The sequence below is a fragment of the Ammodytes marinus genome (genome assembly GCF_949987685.1).
Source record: "Ammodytes marinus genome assembly, chromosome: 8".
Classification (NCBI taxonomy): Eukaryota; Metazoa; Chordata; class Actinopteri; order Uranoscopiformes; family Ammodytidae; genus Ammodytes; species Ammodytes marinus.
In genome coordinates, this window is record NC_137212.1 from 4,420,331 (window position 1) to 4,435,440 (window position 15,110).

The 15,110-nt window shown below is 41.3% G+C and overlaps 1 protein-coding gene across 1 annotated transcript; it reads right to left on the minus strand.

Moving 5' to 3' along the window:
- Positions 1-1,006: 1,006 nt before the first annotated feature.
- Positions 1,007-14,755, minus strand: ushbp1 (Usher syndrome 1C binding protein 1; the record flags this gene model as incomplete). The annotated part of the gene is made up of 14 exons (XM_080032173.1): positions 1,007-1,189; positions 1,991-2,113; positions 4,019-4,116; positions 5,096-5,254; positions 5,782-5,998; positions 6,388-6,433; positions 7,224-7,312; positions 7,701-7,841; positions 8,395-8,642; positions 9,094-9,279; positions 11,283-11,446; positions 12,160-12,290; positions 13,278-13,531; positions 14,750-14,755. 14 exons carry the CDS (start codon positions 14,753-14,755, stop codon positions 1,024-1,026), a joined length of 2,028 nt encoding a protein of 675 aa, XP_079888299.1. The 3' UTR covers positions 1,007-1,023.
- Between the last annotated feature and the right edge of the window lie 355 nt (positions 14,756-15,110).

Sequence of the window (15,110 nt, forward strand, 5' to 3'; positions counted from 1 at the left end):
TTTGGATACATTTGACTGTTAAAGGTGCACTATGCAGTTTCAGAGGAGGGGGATTTGTTTACATTCACAGAGCCTGCAGTTAGTTTACAAAACATATTTACTCTACATGTAATTCTTAGTCTTGAATAATCCTATCATCGTAAAAACAATACAAAACTATTTTCACGCACCTGGAACCAAACATAACTAGAATATGTTCGTAAAACAAACTGTGAGCCCTGCTGCTGTAAACAACATCAGTGTACAACTAACTTTTCCGGAAGCTTTCTAACTTCAAACAGTCTTCCAGGGATCACATTTTCCTGTGAGGAAAGTTTATTTATTCAGTTATGAGAATATACTGTGTGTGTGTGTGTGTGTGTGTGTGTGTGTGTGTGTGTGTGTGTGTGTGTGTGTGTGTGTGTGTGTGTGTGTGTGTGTGTGTGTGTGTGTGTGTGTGTGTGTGTGTGTGTGTGTGCGTGTATGTGTGTGTGTGTGTGTGTGTGTGTGTGTGTGTGTGTCGGGGGGGTGGGGGGGGGGTATCACTTCTCTGACACACCCAAAGTTACATAGTGCACCTTTTAAAGACCACTGAATCTCTTGATAGGGTTAAAGGGCGTTTCAGACGGAACGCGTTTGTCGCCCCTGGCAATGCATTCTCATTGGAGAGGCAAGCGGGCAGAAGGTGCAGCGTTCTGTCAAGCGGCACGACAAGCGGGCGCACTCCCGTGGAACTGTCGCTTCAGTGCTCGTCGAACGCTTGCGCACGCTCGTAGGAGCTGTTGGAAAAGTTGAGAACTGTTTATCTTTTTGTCGTGGCGGTTAAAAAATCACAATCGCGCTTAATCCGCCCGTCACTTCACGCGGGGAGCGCAAAGTGAAGCCGCGGGGCCAGGCAACAACGCGAGCGGAATTTCGCCTACCGTCTGAGACGGCCTTAAGAGCTAAGGGTCAAAGGGCAGAGGGTGTCATGTAGGAAATGTAAAGCCCATTGAGGCAAACATCTATTTGTGATATTGGGCGATGCAAATAAACTTGATTTGATCACAGAACGGTCTCCTCTCTCCTCCACTCTAAGCTTTCTCCTGCGGTGTTCGGTGATGCGCTCCGTTGCTGACCCTCTGTCATGGCGGCCGCTACTCTCTGCTCCAGCCTCCACACCTGCTCTCGGTATTTCCTACGAATCTGACGGTATGAACTCAAGGCTTTACTGCAATGGAAAGAACACAGAGAGATACAATTGACTTTAAAAGGAGAAGTAAGTGATACTTTTTGTTAAGTGTTAAATCTCTCTATATTCATACAGTAGTTCTTAAACAGTATATGCATAGTTCATAACACAGGTCTCCCAGTCATTCAGCTTTGAAGTTATTGCCAGACAAAATTGAGAGTTTCCCGCTCATTTTATCGAATCAGGAGACAGAGCGCTATAAAGAGCCTCAGTGCCTGTGAACAATGACTCGCTGCTCTACATCACGGCACTATCTGATGAAGACGGCTGTGTGTTCATGTGTTGGTGACGTAGGGACGAGGGAGGGGACTGCTAACTACTAGTCACTGACAGGAAGTTAGCTAAAAGGACAATATCTTACTGCTCCTTTAAAACCTTCCTCCACACATTTGGAAGGAGCTACAGTGTGTTGTGAGGAAGATAAGCTGAAGGTTTACTCACTGCAAAGATTTCACTATTTACAAAGTTACGTTTGTACCCCGATAATTGGCCGAATTGTTGAACATTCTTGTCGAAGGGTACAATACATACAAAAGTAAGTCGTCTGCATATAAAGACAATTTGTGTGTAACTCCCAGTCATGTAATATCCTCAGATTTCTCCTCAGTGTGCAGCGAAATGTAGGCAAAGTAACCTATCGATCCATGCACAAAATCTTCCGGGTAGTAAGTACTCATCCGAGCATTTCTCGTCTACACAAACTCGAATACAACATACTCAATTTGACGTCAAAATTAGTATGAGTAGAACGTTAGTAGGACTTTTTCGAACACAGCCTACCTGTGAGCTTGTGTGAGCCTAGCGAGCTGTTCCCCGTTGTCCCTCCGGTTGGCGCCGCTGTCTTTCAAAGCCGTGTTCAGAGAGTCATGGACCAACGCCAGTCTCTTCTTCAGCGCCTGTTCCCTGGTGAACAACAGGGAGAGTAGGGGAGAACGGGGTAATATGTCACACGGGTTGGTTGTCACAATCGTTATATCTCGGAACCAGAAGGCGCTGTCTGTGAAATTTTGGTATGAAAATATCCAGAATTGGGATCAGAGGTCACCTACATAGTCTTTCTTGGAGTTAGACTGCTGAATTTGAGGTGAGAGAACTGTTTGTGTTTTTCATGTCAAATTGAAAATATTTAGCTCCTCAGTATTTTTCTTCTAGGCTTTTACACAATGGGTTTATAACAAAACAAGAAATTCAAGTTGGGGTTGGTCGTCACATTTTTTGGGGGGTTGGTTGTCACATGTTATCCAAAGGCTGCAGCCAGAAAAGGAACCCAATAACGAAATAAATGTCAAGCTGTATCCTCACTGACACCCCAGAGAAGGAAAGAATAGAGCAGGAAAAGGCAGCTAGCATGCAAAAGAAAAAAGGGCAACAAAATCAAAACAACCCAGTGCATCCCAAACTAAACCAGCTTCCAAGGCTACAGTAAGTTATGTAGGCCTATTTGTCAACTTGACAATGCAATTAAACTTTCAAATGTTGTTATGCTTTCTTGCGTTCTTTTTAAGATTATTCCCGTTAAGATAACATTGTGACAAACATGGTGTGTGACAACCGACCCCTTGATGGGGTTGGTTGTCACAATGTGTAAGGGTGTCTTTGATGATTAATTTCTTCTTTATTACAATAAGATAGAAAAAGTGAGGGGTACACATTTCAAGCCAACACCTTAAGCTTCAATTTAATGTAGGAATGACTATTGAAAGATGTTTAGGTGATGAACATTTCTCACTAGAGTAAAAAGTGTGCCTACTTACCCCGTTCTCCCCTATAGTGTCAGTGAGAGTTAAGTCTAAACTTCTTATCACTCCTTTTCGAACATGTTATTCCAATTAGCAAGTGTTTGTGATTCGTGTATCTAATTATGCTTTCTATTTTGTGTAACATCATTATTTTCTGTATGTCAATTTCTATTTTCTTTTACAAAAAAAAAAAAAATGCAATGAATCAAACAGTGTAATTGTGTTTATAATGCTTTAACCAGGGCTGTAGCCATGGAGTCAACATTAGGGGGGTAGAAGTATTCACTATGCAAGGTCAGAGGAGAAAGAAGATGCTCTCTGAATCATCTGACAGAAAGCGTGTGTGTGTGTGTGTGTGTGTGTGTGTGTGTGTGTGTGTGTGTGTGTGTGTGTGTGTGTGTGTGTGTGTGTTGAAACTAGAAGCCCTTTATGGCCAAAGCCTGCATTTATGCTGATAGCGTTCCTAAGCAACAGATAAAACTAAGCAACAGATGTGTGAATGTTTCTTTTCCTACTCTGACTACATTCACAAGGGATGTCTAGGCCTATACACTACATAGATTTAAACAGCTGTAATTTCATAAATTAATGTACCAGGATATCTTGTAAAGACACACTAAGCATTGTCAGGCTAAATTCATACAAGCCATTTAGCCCATGAGCACATTTTAGGTTATAGACATCATCATGACACTTTGCCAGTTGATTACTGACATTAAAACCATTATTTTTTTTAGTTTCAAAAATGTATCTGAATCTCAACGTATCTCAGCTCACAAAAAACATCTAGATGTTGGATAAAGCCAGAGTAAAAATATGCATTTAACATGTTTTTACAACATATTAGAGTCCAGAATTTTTAGATAACAAATTTTGGAAATAATCTTCTTTTCATTTTACAAATCAAAAAATACTGTGTACAAGTCTTTAAAATGCATTTTTTCGGTATTATAAGACATAAAAAATGTTGGCAGTGTTGGTGCCATTCTTCAGACATTGGAACGATTAAAAATGTATTGAAATGTAAATGAATATACAGTATATACATAGAGACTATAGAGTGTCTTACCTCTGCAGGACGGCTTGCAGCTCTTTCAGGATGGGTCGCGTCCTAGGTCCAGCCATGTCCACCTCACTGCCCAGTTTAGCTGCATTCTGACAGAGTCTCTGAAACATAACATCCAATAAACATTACTATTTAAATAAAAATAAATAAAAACTTCCTCATTCAATTCTGTATTATACAACAGAGTATTAGGGCCATGTTTAGAGAAGGGTTAGGGAAGTTGTTATTTTTCCAAAAATTAAGTCCTAATTTCCAAGAAAACATTTTGGGAAACATATTAGCGGTGTGTGTGTGTATATATACATTGGCATCATACATCATATAAGTTCTTGTTTTAATATTCCCTTCCTGCCATACTAACAGCTAGACTACAACGTCAGACAAAATACAAATAACTTACATTTCGTTCAACTAAAAAATGATTCCCTTATACTGTATATCAAATATCCAGTAACGGAGGTAGCTTAAACAACTGGTTTGAATGAAACCAACATTCATGTACAAGAAAAGTTACGCAATATAGCTTTAACCTTAAGAGAGCTATTCGGTTCTTTCTCCTTGGACAATGGCAGACAGAGTGTGTGTGTGTGTGTGTGTGTGTGTGTGTGTGTGTGTGTGGTGCAGATATAGTGTGATATAAGTGTCTGTGCAACATGGCAGCCCAGCAGAAGACCTTGTGGAACCAAAATACCCGTCTCACCCTGGAGGGATCCTGCTTTGGTGGAGGAGTGATTTCCCGTGTGGCTAAAGCCCAAACTGGGTCTGCCACAGTAGACCCGCGCCCTGCTCCCTCATGACCCTTTCACCTTGACTTCATATTATTACAGAATTATATTTATATTAAGATGATTCTGATTCAGAATACTTTTTAACAAGTCGTCTCCAGAATCGCGGGCTCCACCTTTAAACTATAAGTCTGTTTTACCTGTTGTTTGCCTGTACGTTCCTACATCTCTTCTGAAAAATATATATATGAGTTTTCAAAATGTTTTATTTCCTATATAGAGGGGACTCCCCGGCAGACCTTCTGTACGAATTAAATGAAGTACGATGGTCTGGTAGCACCAGGCTATGTTGTACCTGTTGTTGTCCTGTCCACCCCTCGGTCTCTTCTCTGAGGCTCTCCGGGACAAACCCCCCTCCTGCCTCCTGGCTCTTCTGGGCCACCAGGCTCCACTCCAGACACCGCAGCTCCTTCTCCTTCAGACGGATGTGGCTACGCAGGTCTGACATCTCCTCCTCAACACAAGCAGGTAAACAACGTGTATAATACATTACACATACATAGTATAAAGAAACACAAAGTAAAAGTCAAAGTCAAAATTATTTCTCTAGCACATTTAAAAACATCAGTTGACCAAAGTGCTGTACAAGATACAATACAATACAACATATAAGATACATGAAGAAAAAAAAGGTACGAGTGTCAAAGTCTCAAGTTGTGTTAAAGGCCAATGCAAAAAAAGTACAAGCAGGTAAAGAATATGCATAATATATAACACATACATAGAATAAAGAACTGAATGCAGATTATCAAGCAGTGTTGGGCTCATTACTCAATTCTATGGTCACACTTTACAATAAGGTACACACAATTGTGGAAACTACTACATAGATATGCATCACATACTAAAAAGTTTTTTTTCAATAATTTTTTTTAGTAACTACTACATAGTTTCTTTTTAAAATAAACACTACATAGTAATGCATTATGTGTGTGTGTGTGTGTGTGTGTGTGTGTGTGTGTGTGTGTTTCCCTCTCTTACCCTGACAGAGATGAGTTCATAGAAGAGTGAGGCCTTCTCCTTCTTGCCATCAGAAGGTTTGACATGATTTTTCGCCACCGGTCCCCCTCTCGGTTCACAGCTCATTTTGCTCTCAGGTTTGGGGATCGGCTTTGGGAGACAAATGGCGGCTCGGTACATCTTCAGACGCTCGATTTTCCGTCTGAGAAATTCCTCCCGTTCCACCGGCTCAGGTGCACTGTTGGGTTACAGTTACAGATAGTAAGTGCAGAAGCGGAATTACAATTGGGCTAAAGGTATAGGCCTTGAGCCCGAAGCAATAAAGGGCCACATAACAAAGCCTCATATAAAATGGTAAATGTTAAAAATGGTAAATGGACTTAACTTATATAGCGCTTTTTAGCCGATTTTCTCAGCCCCAAAGCGCTTTATATTTCTTACCACATTCACCCATTCACACACACACACACACTCACACCGATGTGAATCATATCCTTGTTTTTGTTGCAATTTCTGCTTTCCAATTTGATCCACTGTCATCATTTAAACAGGTTATTCTTTGCGCTCATTGCTATTACAGCGCTTGAATGTACAAAGAGCATTTTAAAGTTTTAACCCCTCACTCACCTCTGCCCCGTGTGAGTGTGTGTGTCCGGCTCCTCTCTGACCCCTGCTGTAGAGAAGGAGGTAGACAGCTCTTCAGTTTCCAGTTCACCGTCTGCATCTGATGAAAACAAAAACTGTGAGTGTGTGTGTGTGTGTGTGTGTGTGTGTGTGTGTGTGTGTGTGTGTGTGTGTGTGTGTGTGTGTGTGTGTGTGTGTGTGTGTGTGTGTGTGTGTGTGTGAGTGAGTGAGTGAGTGAGTGAGTGAGTGAGTGAGTGTGTGTGTGTGTGTGTGTGTGTGTGTGTGTGTGTGTGTGTGTGTGTGTGTGTGTGTCACAAATAGTTGTATTATAATAACAACTATTGTGCAAATCAATTTGACTTTTAGATCTTAATAGTGAGGTCATTTTGGCCGGTTCTCACTTCAGGACAGGCCTTCAAAGGAATGAGGTTTATGTTAGGGTTATTGTGAGTGTTGGGGTTAGGCATTTAGTTTTGATGGTTAAGGTTAGGGTAAGGGGCTACGGAATGCATCGTGTCAATGAGTGTCCTCACAAGTATAGGCGTACAAACGTGTGTGTGTATGTGAGTGAGTGAGTGAGTGAGTGAGTGAGTGAGTGAGTGAGTGAGTGAGTGAGTGAGTGAGTGAGTGAGTGAGTGAGTGAGTGAGTGAGTGAGTGAGTGAGTGAGTGAGTGAGTGAGTGAGTGAGTGAGCGAGCAAGCGAGTGTGTGTGTGTGTGTGTGTGTGTGTGTGCGCGCTTGCGTTTGTGTATGTGCGTGTGTCTGTGTGAATGACAAGCATACCCACTGTGTATGTCAGTGAATGTGAAACAGAATAAAAACATGGCGGCGTTCAAACACCTGCTGAGTCCGTCTGCAGTGGAATGTCTTTCTGCTTCCTGGAGTCGCAGAGTGACAGCAGTTCAGCGTAGGCCTCTTCACACTCCTCGCTGTCAATCACCAGACAAACAGACAGACAACATTTAAAGGTGCAGTGTGCGTAATATCTGAATATTTATGAATGGCATCTAGTGGTTAAAGTTCTAGAATGCAACGCTCCCCACCGCTTTCGAATAATAACACAAGCTACGGTGGCCTATTTTGCTCAAATGTCGACTGACTCAAAGATGAAATTAATAGATTTTGGAGGTCAAAGGTCACTGCGACCTTTCATATCGTGTGTGTGTGTGTGGGCGTGGGTGTGTGTGTGTACATGTGTGTGTGTGTGTGTGTGTGTACATGTGTGTGTGTGTGTGCGTGTGTGTGTGTGTGTGTGTGTGTGTGTGTGTGTGTGTGTGTGTGTGTGTGTGTGTGTGTGTGTGTGTGTGTGTGTGGTACCAGTATGTGAGTGCGTTGTGCAGGGCGTTGCAGTCAGCCTCCAGTCTGTGTAGAGCCAGAGTGATCAGCTCTGACTCTCCCTTCCTCCTCTCCAGAGCCGCTGTCAGCCGCTCGTTCCTGGCCTTAAGACGGTCAATGACCCTGAGATATTATGACATCATTAGGGGGTACATAAGGAAAATTTGGAGTCGATTTATGTAAATTCTTTGAATAAATAATTTAGATAAAATTGCAATGAAATGAAACATAGACGATTTTATTTTGTTAAAAAATATACAGTATCTTGTCATATCGCAAAGCCCTATATGATGGTATGTCTACTAGGGATCACAACTCAAAAACTGGTCAAACAGTCAAATTGGAAAAAAATTGTGTTTCCCTTTTGACCTGTAATTTTGATTTTATTTAAATGTTTCCATTCATATTTTTAATTCACTTTTTTAATGTCTATTCTATACTTGATGTATTTTAAACTTGATGTATTTCATGCCCCTGTCTAGCACTTTGAATAGCCTTGTGTCTGAATTGTGCTATATAAATAAACTTGCCTTGCCTTATTTAAATTGTGTAATGCCCTATATTGTTGGAGCAAAACATGGTGAATCTAATCTCAGTTAATGTAATATATAAGCCTATTCAGTGAGCTGTACAATAGCTAATATATATGCTGTTTTTTAAACCAGCTCAAACTCACCTGTTGAGTCGTTCAGTCTCACTCTCCAGGCCTATGGGGCTCGGACAGGGACTGACAGAGTTGACCGACCCCAGCGTAGAGCCCTCCCCTCCCAGAGAGAGAGGTGTGACTGCCCTGGAGCTTCTCCTGTGGAGCAGAGGAGACCCGGGGAACGACGGAGACGCCCAGTCCGACCCGAAAGGCCCCGAGCTGGGCCGCGAGGAGGGAGACAGAGACCCCGACCTCCATGCCTTTTGGAGACACACAAGCTGAAAAGATAACAGAAGTTGTTGTATGAAAACGCTATATATTGTTGTATGTATGTTGTATGTTACATGTAGTGTGTTTATCCAGTGCCAGATGTACTGTATTGTATAGTGTATTGTGTTATTGTATAGTGTTTCCGTACACTCTTTGTGTAGTTACAGCTGCGGAAAAAATTAAGAGACCAGTCTGGATGCTCTTAATGACAAAAAGTGTATTGGAATTTGGAAGAAATGTTGGCAGTAGTTTATATTATAAAACCAAAATGTTCATCCTACTCAAACATATGCCTATAAATAGTAACACGAGAGACACTGAACATTTGAAGTGGTCTCTTATTTTTTTCCAGAGCTGTATATCGGTGTCTTGTAATGCTGCGTGTAGGATGGGTAATTTATGTGGAATGACACAAAATGTAACATTCAATTCATTCATACAACAGAGCCCCCCTCTCACCTTGTTCTTGTCCTCTTCCATCTGTATGATGTTGCTGTGCGCTCTCTCCAGATCCCCGTGTGTGTGTCTGTGTGCGGGGGTCCTGAGGTCAGAGTCGCCCCTCTCCCTCTCCAGCACCAGGACGTCCTGTTGGTAGTGGCCTGTTGGACACGTTATCCCAAACTCTCTCTCCATGTCATCCAGTATCTACAAACAGGGACACAGAATGATCAAATGGGCTGATTTGAAGCCTAATTAAAGTCCGAATAGGGGCGCTCCGGTGGCGTAGTGGATACAGCGCGTACCATATCGGCTCCGGCCTTCGTTGCAGTGGATTGCGGGTTCAAATCCGTCCTGTGGACCTTTACTGCATGTCAACCCCCCCTGTCTCTCTCTGTCTCCCCATTTCAACTCTGTAGGCCTACTATCCAATACAGCTTGAAAATGCCAAAAAATAATCTTAAAAAAAAATGTCCGAATGATTATATATTTTTTCTCCTAAATTGATCCATTCAGATGAGACAATGCGAGACATACAGTAACTCTGGCTTTATCCAACGTCTCTAGATTTTTGGTTTTTAAACATGCAAATTTAGACATAGTCAGTTAGATATTGCCAAATGTGCATTTCTATTCAAATATTTCTGAAAAAAAGTGTAATGCGACAAAAATATTGTTTTTAATGTAAGTAAAAAACTGTCAAAGCCTCATGATAATATCTATAAGTACAACATGTTCCCTTATTCATCTATCATCAGTGTCTCACTCTAGTACTCTTTAATAACCTATTTATTTGTGCAGGCTTTTGCCTAATTTGTTATTGGGGCTGCTATGTTTATCACTGTATTGTCTTGGCCTTTTAAATGTATGTACAATTTTAATCTGTTGTTGCTTCCCATTGTGAAGCGCTTTGTGACCCTGGTCTGCGAAGGGCGCTCTATAAATAAAGTTTACTTACTTACTTACTTACTTACTTTATGACATTTTTTGGATTCATTGTACTTCCATCAGCTAGAACTAATGATATGTAGATCAAATTGTCAGCAAATTCTACCTAAAATTAACTCTTTGCTGGAGTTTGCAGCAGTAAAAAAAAAGAAAAATAAATATATACAGCTCTGGAAAAAATGCACTTACACTCCAAATGTTCAGTGTCTCTCATTTCACTATGTTTGAGTAGAATGAACATTATGGTTTTATAATATAAACAACTGTCAACATTTCTACCAAATTCCCCCCAAAAATATTGTCATTAAGAGCATTTCCATTAAGTCAGGGGTGTCCAAACTTTTTTCACTGAGGGCCACATACAGAAAAATCTACGAAGGGCCGGGCCACTTTGCAAAAATAACACATTTATCAGGACATGTAGCTGCTCTGATGTTTAGTTTCATAGTGTCTTCGTAAATTGTAATCCTTCTTCACGGCAACACTTTCCTTGTACATTAAACAGACACATTCCCACTCTTGTTTATATGCCAATGATACACCCAGTGTTTTCTGCCTTTGCGTCCAATGTCCAGCAGGGTGAAAATAGTATCCAGCCGAGGTCCCGACCCTCCTAGGGAGGTCCGGGGGTATGCCCCCCCGGGAGATTTTTTAAAGTTTTTAAAGTGAAATGCATGAATCTGGTGCACTTTGAGAGGGAAATTAAGAGGCTAAATTTGAAGAATTTTGTATGAAAAAAATGGAGACACTGTGTCAGATGAATTAGAAGCTATTGGAGAAGGACACATAGATTTTCCATAATAATATTCATTTAAAATAAAATATTATGCAGGGTCCTCTGGGATGGGCTCTTTTTCTTTTATGGGACATATTCCTCTGTAATATAATGAGTGCATTTAAATTATTTAAAAATTAAAAGCGCCATATTACATTATATTTTTAAAATGTGCCACGGGCCAATCAATCAGTGTTTGACACCCCTGCACTAGTGGGTTAACTGAGAAATGCCAAAAAAAAAAAAAAAAAAAAAAAAAAATTTTTTTTTTTTCAAAGGGCCATATTACATTGTATTTTTAAAATCGGCCGCGGGCCAATAAAAAGCGGGCCGCGGGCCGCAGTTGGCCCGCGGGCCGTAGTTTGGACACCCCTGCATTAAGTCATGTAGAGATGAAGATTGAAGAAAAATCCAGACTGGCCTCTTAATTTTTTCCAGAGCTGTATACATTATTAATATTATATATTTTGTTTTACAGTTTTATCACCTTAGTAGCTTTGCCCCAGCTCTCCTGTGCTTTGTAAAGATGTTCTTGTTGCTTGTCCCGGTCCGTAGCCATGATGGGAGCGGCCCACGAGCGCTTACAGCTGATGGAGTCTTCCACTGATGAAAGCACCTCCTGCAGTTTAGACCAGACTACACCACCGCCCCCTAGTGGAGGAAAATAGCAGTGTTTCAATTGAAATATTGCATGCATTCCAATCCCCATACTTCCCTGCTATATAATATGGTAGGAAAATACTTAGTATTGTCTCAATACATGATGTCAGATGCAGCAATGCAGTCGTGATTTTTAGTGTGGAAATCAGCAGCTGTTTTTGGTGATGACTCTGACCCACAATCCACTGCAGCAGAAGTTAAGTCACATCGACGGAGACTCCGAGTGAAAACAACCATATAAAAGCAAGAGGCAAGTTCAAGGCACAATGATAAGATGAAATAATAAATAAGTAAAAGTATGTCCCAATTGTAGCATACTGCATGCTTAGGCCTACACACTTTTTATGGTCAGCTGTAGAATGTAGAATACAAAAAAGAAAGAGTATGCAACAGGGTAACACAGAGTATGTTTTCAAATCACATTGCTGGCGACTGTGGCTCAGGTGGTAGAGCGGGTCAGGCAATGATTGAAGGGTTGGTGGTTCGATCCCCGCCCTGCCACTTGTGTCATGGCTGTTTAGTCCTTGGGCAAGACACTTCACCCACCTTGCCTCGTGCGAATGTCGATAGTTAGCCTGCTACCGGTGTAAGAATGTGTTTGTGAATGGTAACGTATAAATGGGAACAGGTCTCCCTTGAAAAAGAGTCTCCGGTCTCAATGGGATTTGTATAAATAAAGATTAAAAAAAAAAATTGGTACAGACCTCTGCGGGTGAGTGGAGGTTTCGGGGCGGGAGAGGCAGCGATTCTGTCCGGGCTTCTGTTCAGTCTGTGGGACAGAAGGTCTGGAACCAACGGCCTGGATGGAGCCCGCGGTTTGACTTCTCCTGGGTCACTGCAGAACAGCACAGGATTGGGTAAAGCAAGTGTTAGACAGTTTATTTTCATTTGTGGTTTTTCATTGTGTGTAAATATTACATCAGTGTAACTGTCCACTTGTCTCATCAATTAATTTTAATGTTTATTATTGCTTATTTTCTTTTTCTTTTTTGAAATAAAAAAATGTTTCAATTCAATTCAGGATTAACATTTGGCTTGTAAATGCAAATGTTTTTTGTTTGTTTTTGTTTTATGACTTTAAGAGAAGCCATATGCAGACCAGTGTATAGGGCTGCAACTTGCACTATATCACTTCTAATACTCAATTCAACAATCACACATACTTAAAAATACAGTGTTAAAGGTGGAGTCAGCGATGCTGGAGAATGCTTGTTGTCAAAATCAGCGAATATTTCCTCACAATGGTCGCAGGTACAAATCCAACCCGTGGACCTGTACTGCAGGTCATCCCCCCTCTCTCTCTGTCTCCCCATTTCAACTCTGTACTGTCTAATAAAGCTTGAAAATGCGGGAAAAAAAATCTTTAAAAAATATATACACTACCATTGTGAAGGAAGTTCTGTTAAGGTTGGAGGTCAACTCAGGTGGAAGAATATTACAGGAGACTTGGATGAATTATGAAGCAATATTTATTACAGACTTAGCCAAGGAGAACCGGACTGCAACTCTCGTGACTTGCACTTCAATTCTGACAAACTCATGCTTAGAGCTGTGTCTTAACCTTGGGCTATCTCTAACGCCTCCCCGGCTCGGGCACCAAGCGTACCAATGTTTTGGTTCAGAGCTGAACACGGTGAACCATAACATTATGGAGTAGAAGGAGATGAGACTTTATCTATACAACTGACCAAAGTGTCTCCTAACAGGCTCCAAGGCTGACCTAGAGTCTGTGAGACAGACACACAAGATAGGCGAATTTGAACTATTAATCTTTACCATTAATATTACAACTAAAGACCCAAAATTCCCTCACAACCGTCACCTTTGTGGTGCCTGTAAGGATCCCATCTTCTTGTTGAGTTCAGCGATGATGCTGAGCAGCGTTCCCACCTCGGCTTCACACTGGGCCAGTTCAGCCGGGCTCGGCTCGAGAGAGGGGGGGTCCGGGGTCGCTGACGGGTCCAGGTTTAGGGAGGCGTCCCGGGCCAAAGGGTCGAAGGACAGACGCTCCATCAGGGTCAGAACCTCCCCGTCAGAACCAGTATCCAGGCTGTCACAACGCACAAGCCCCAGATCCTAAAGGAACGGGAAGTTTTTAGGATATGTTTGAGATAATGCATTCCCTAGCCCCTTAACTTAAACCTAACCATCAAAATTAAATGCCTACCCCCGACCCTTACACTAGCCATAACATAAACCTAATTCATACCTGAACCTTAAAACCTAGTCTGAACCCTCAAAGAGACCTTTGAAGGCCTGTCCCAAAGTGAGAAGCTGACAACATTTCCTCACTATTAAGATTTTATAAGAAATAACTTGGGCTTATTTGAGTCATTATTGTACATTTTACTGTCCATTATTCATTCATTCATTTATTCTTTCAACCTTTATTTATACACGAGAGATCATTGATTACACCAGTTGAGTGACACCAGTTTGTAAATGCTGCCATACTGAGACATACAGAGAAAGTGTAGTGGAGCTGATAGGCTTAACCAACTTTGTGTCAACGTGTTTGTCGATGGCTTGACCCTTCAATGCTCCTTCTCATATACTGTATGTGTATTAATACGAAAAAAAAAATATTTTATGTTCTTATCGCCTGTGTTTTTGGCTTTCGGTTCTGAGCCTGTAGAGTGGCTTATAATTAAACTTAGAAAGCAAATCCTCTGCACTCATCACCATTAACAAAAAAAACTCCCTTCTGCTCTTGACCCAGACATTGCTGCTGCACTATTAAGTGTCTATTGTTCTAAGCAGCGGAAAAGGAGGAAACTAAAACATCCTGCCGGGCAAAATATTTTTGGCGCAAACCATCTTTTGTTGTTCGCAAAAGAATGTCGGCCGAATGCCTTTAACATGAAATCAGGACAAAGTTTGTATTTTATTCTACTATAATGTACATGATGTCATGCCTATACATTTGCCAAAATTATGAAATGATACAATTTGCAATGCCTGTTTTCTGATTATGTGAACTGGTACACAATTTTTGCACGAGATAGTTGGCAAGACATTTTAAATTCCTTGCGATTCTTGTCAAATACACTAAATTCAAATGCTATCGGTGCATGTACTTAACAACAATAAAGAAAAAACTTTAATGGTTTGGTGACACACACACTTACACACACTTACACACACACACACACACACACACACACACACGCACACACACACACACACACACACACACACACACACACACACACACACACACACACACACACACACACACACACACACACACACACACACTGTACTTTAAATGACGAACACTGAAACATAACTTACCTCCATACTTCTAGATCCTGATGTCCCCAACAGTGCAGTTTAAATCACTGCCTACACTTAGACACAAAATGTTAAGATATATCCTCAAGTCCTGATATATTGTATGTTATTATATATTTTATAGTAGTAGTACACTAAGTAAGTCACTACTGCAGTCTGCTCTGTGCGTTTCTGTCTGACTGTGTTTGTTGTGATGAATGAAGTAAGTGGAAAACCCTAAACACCTCCCCACCCATTCCCCGTCACAGTGTGTCCTTTCCTGTTTTGTCCACCGCGAGCTTCCATGTCTCTTTAATAGCAGACTGTGGGGATATTCTCCCTGCCTTCCAAATCACATACTTTTTCTTTTTACTTCACAACA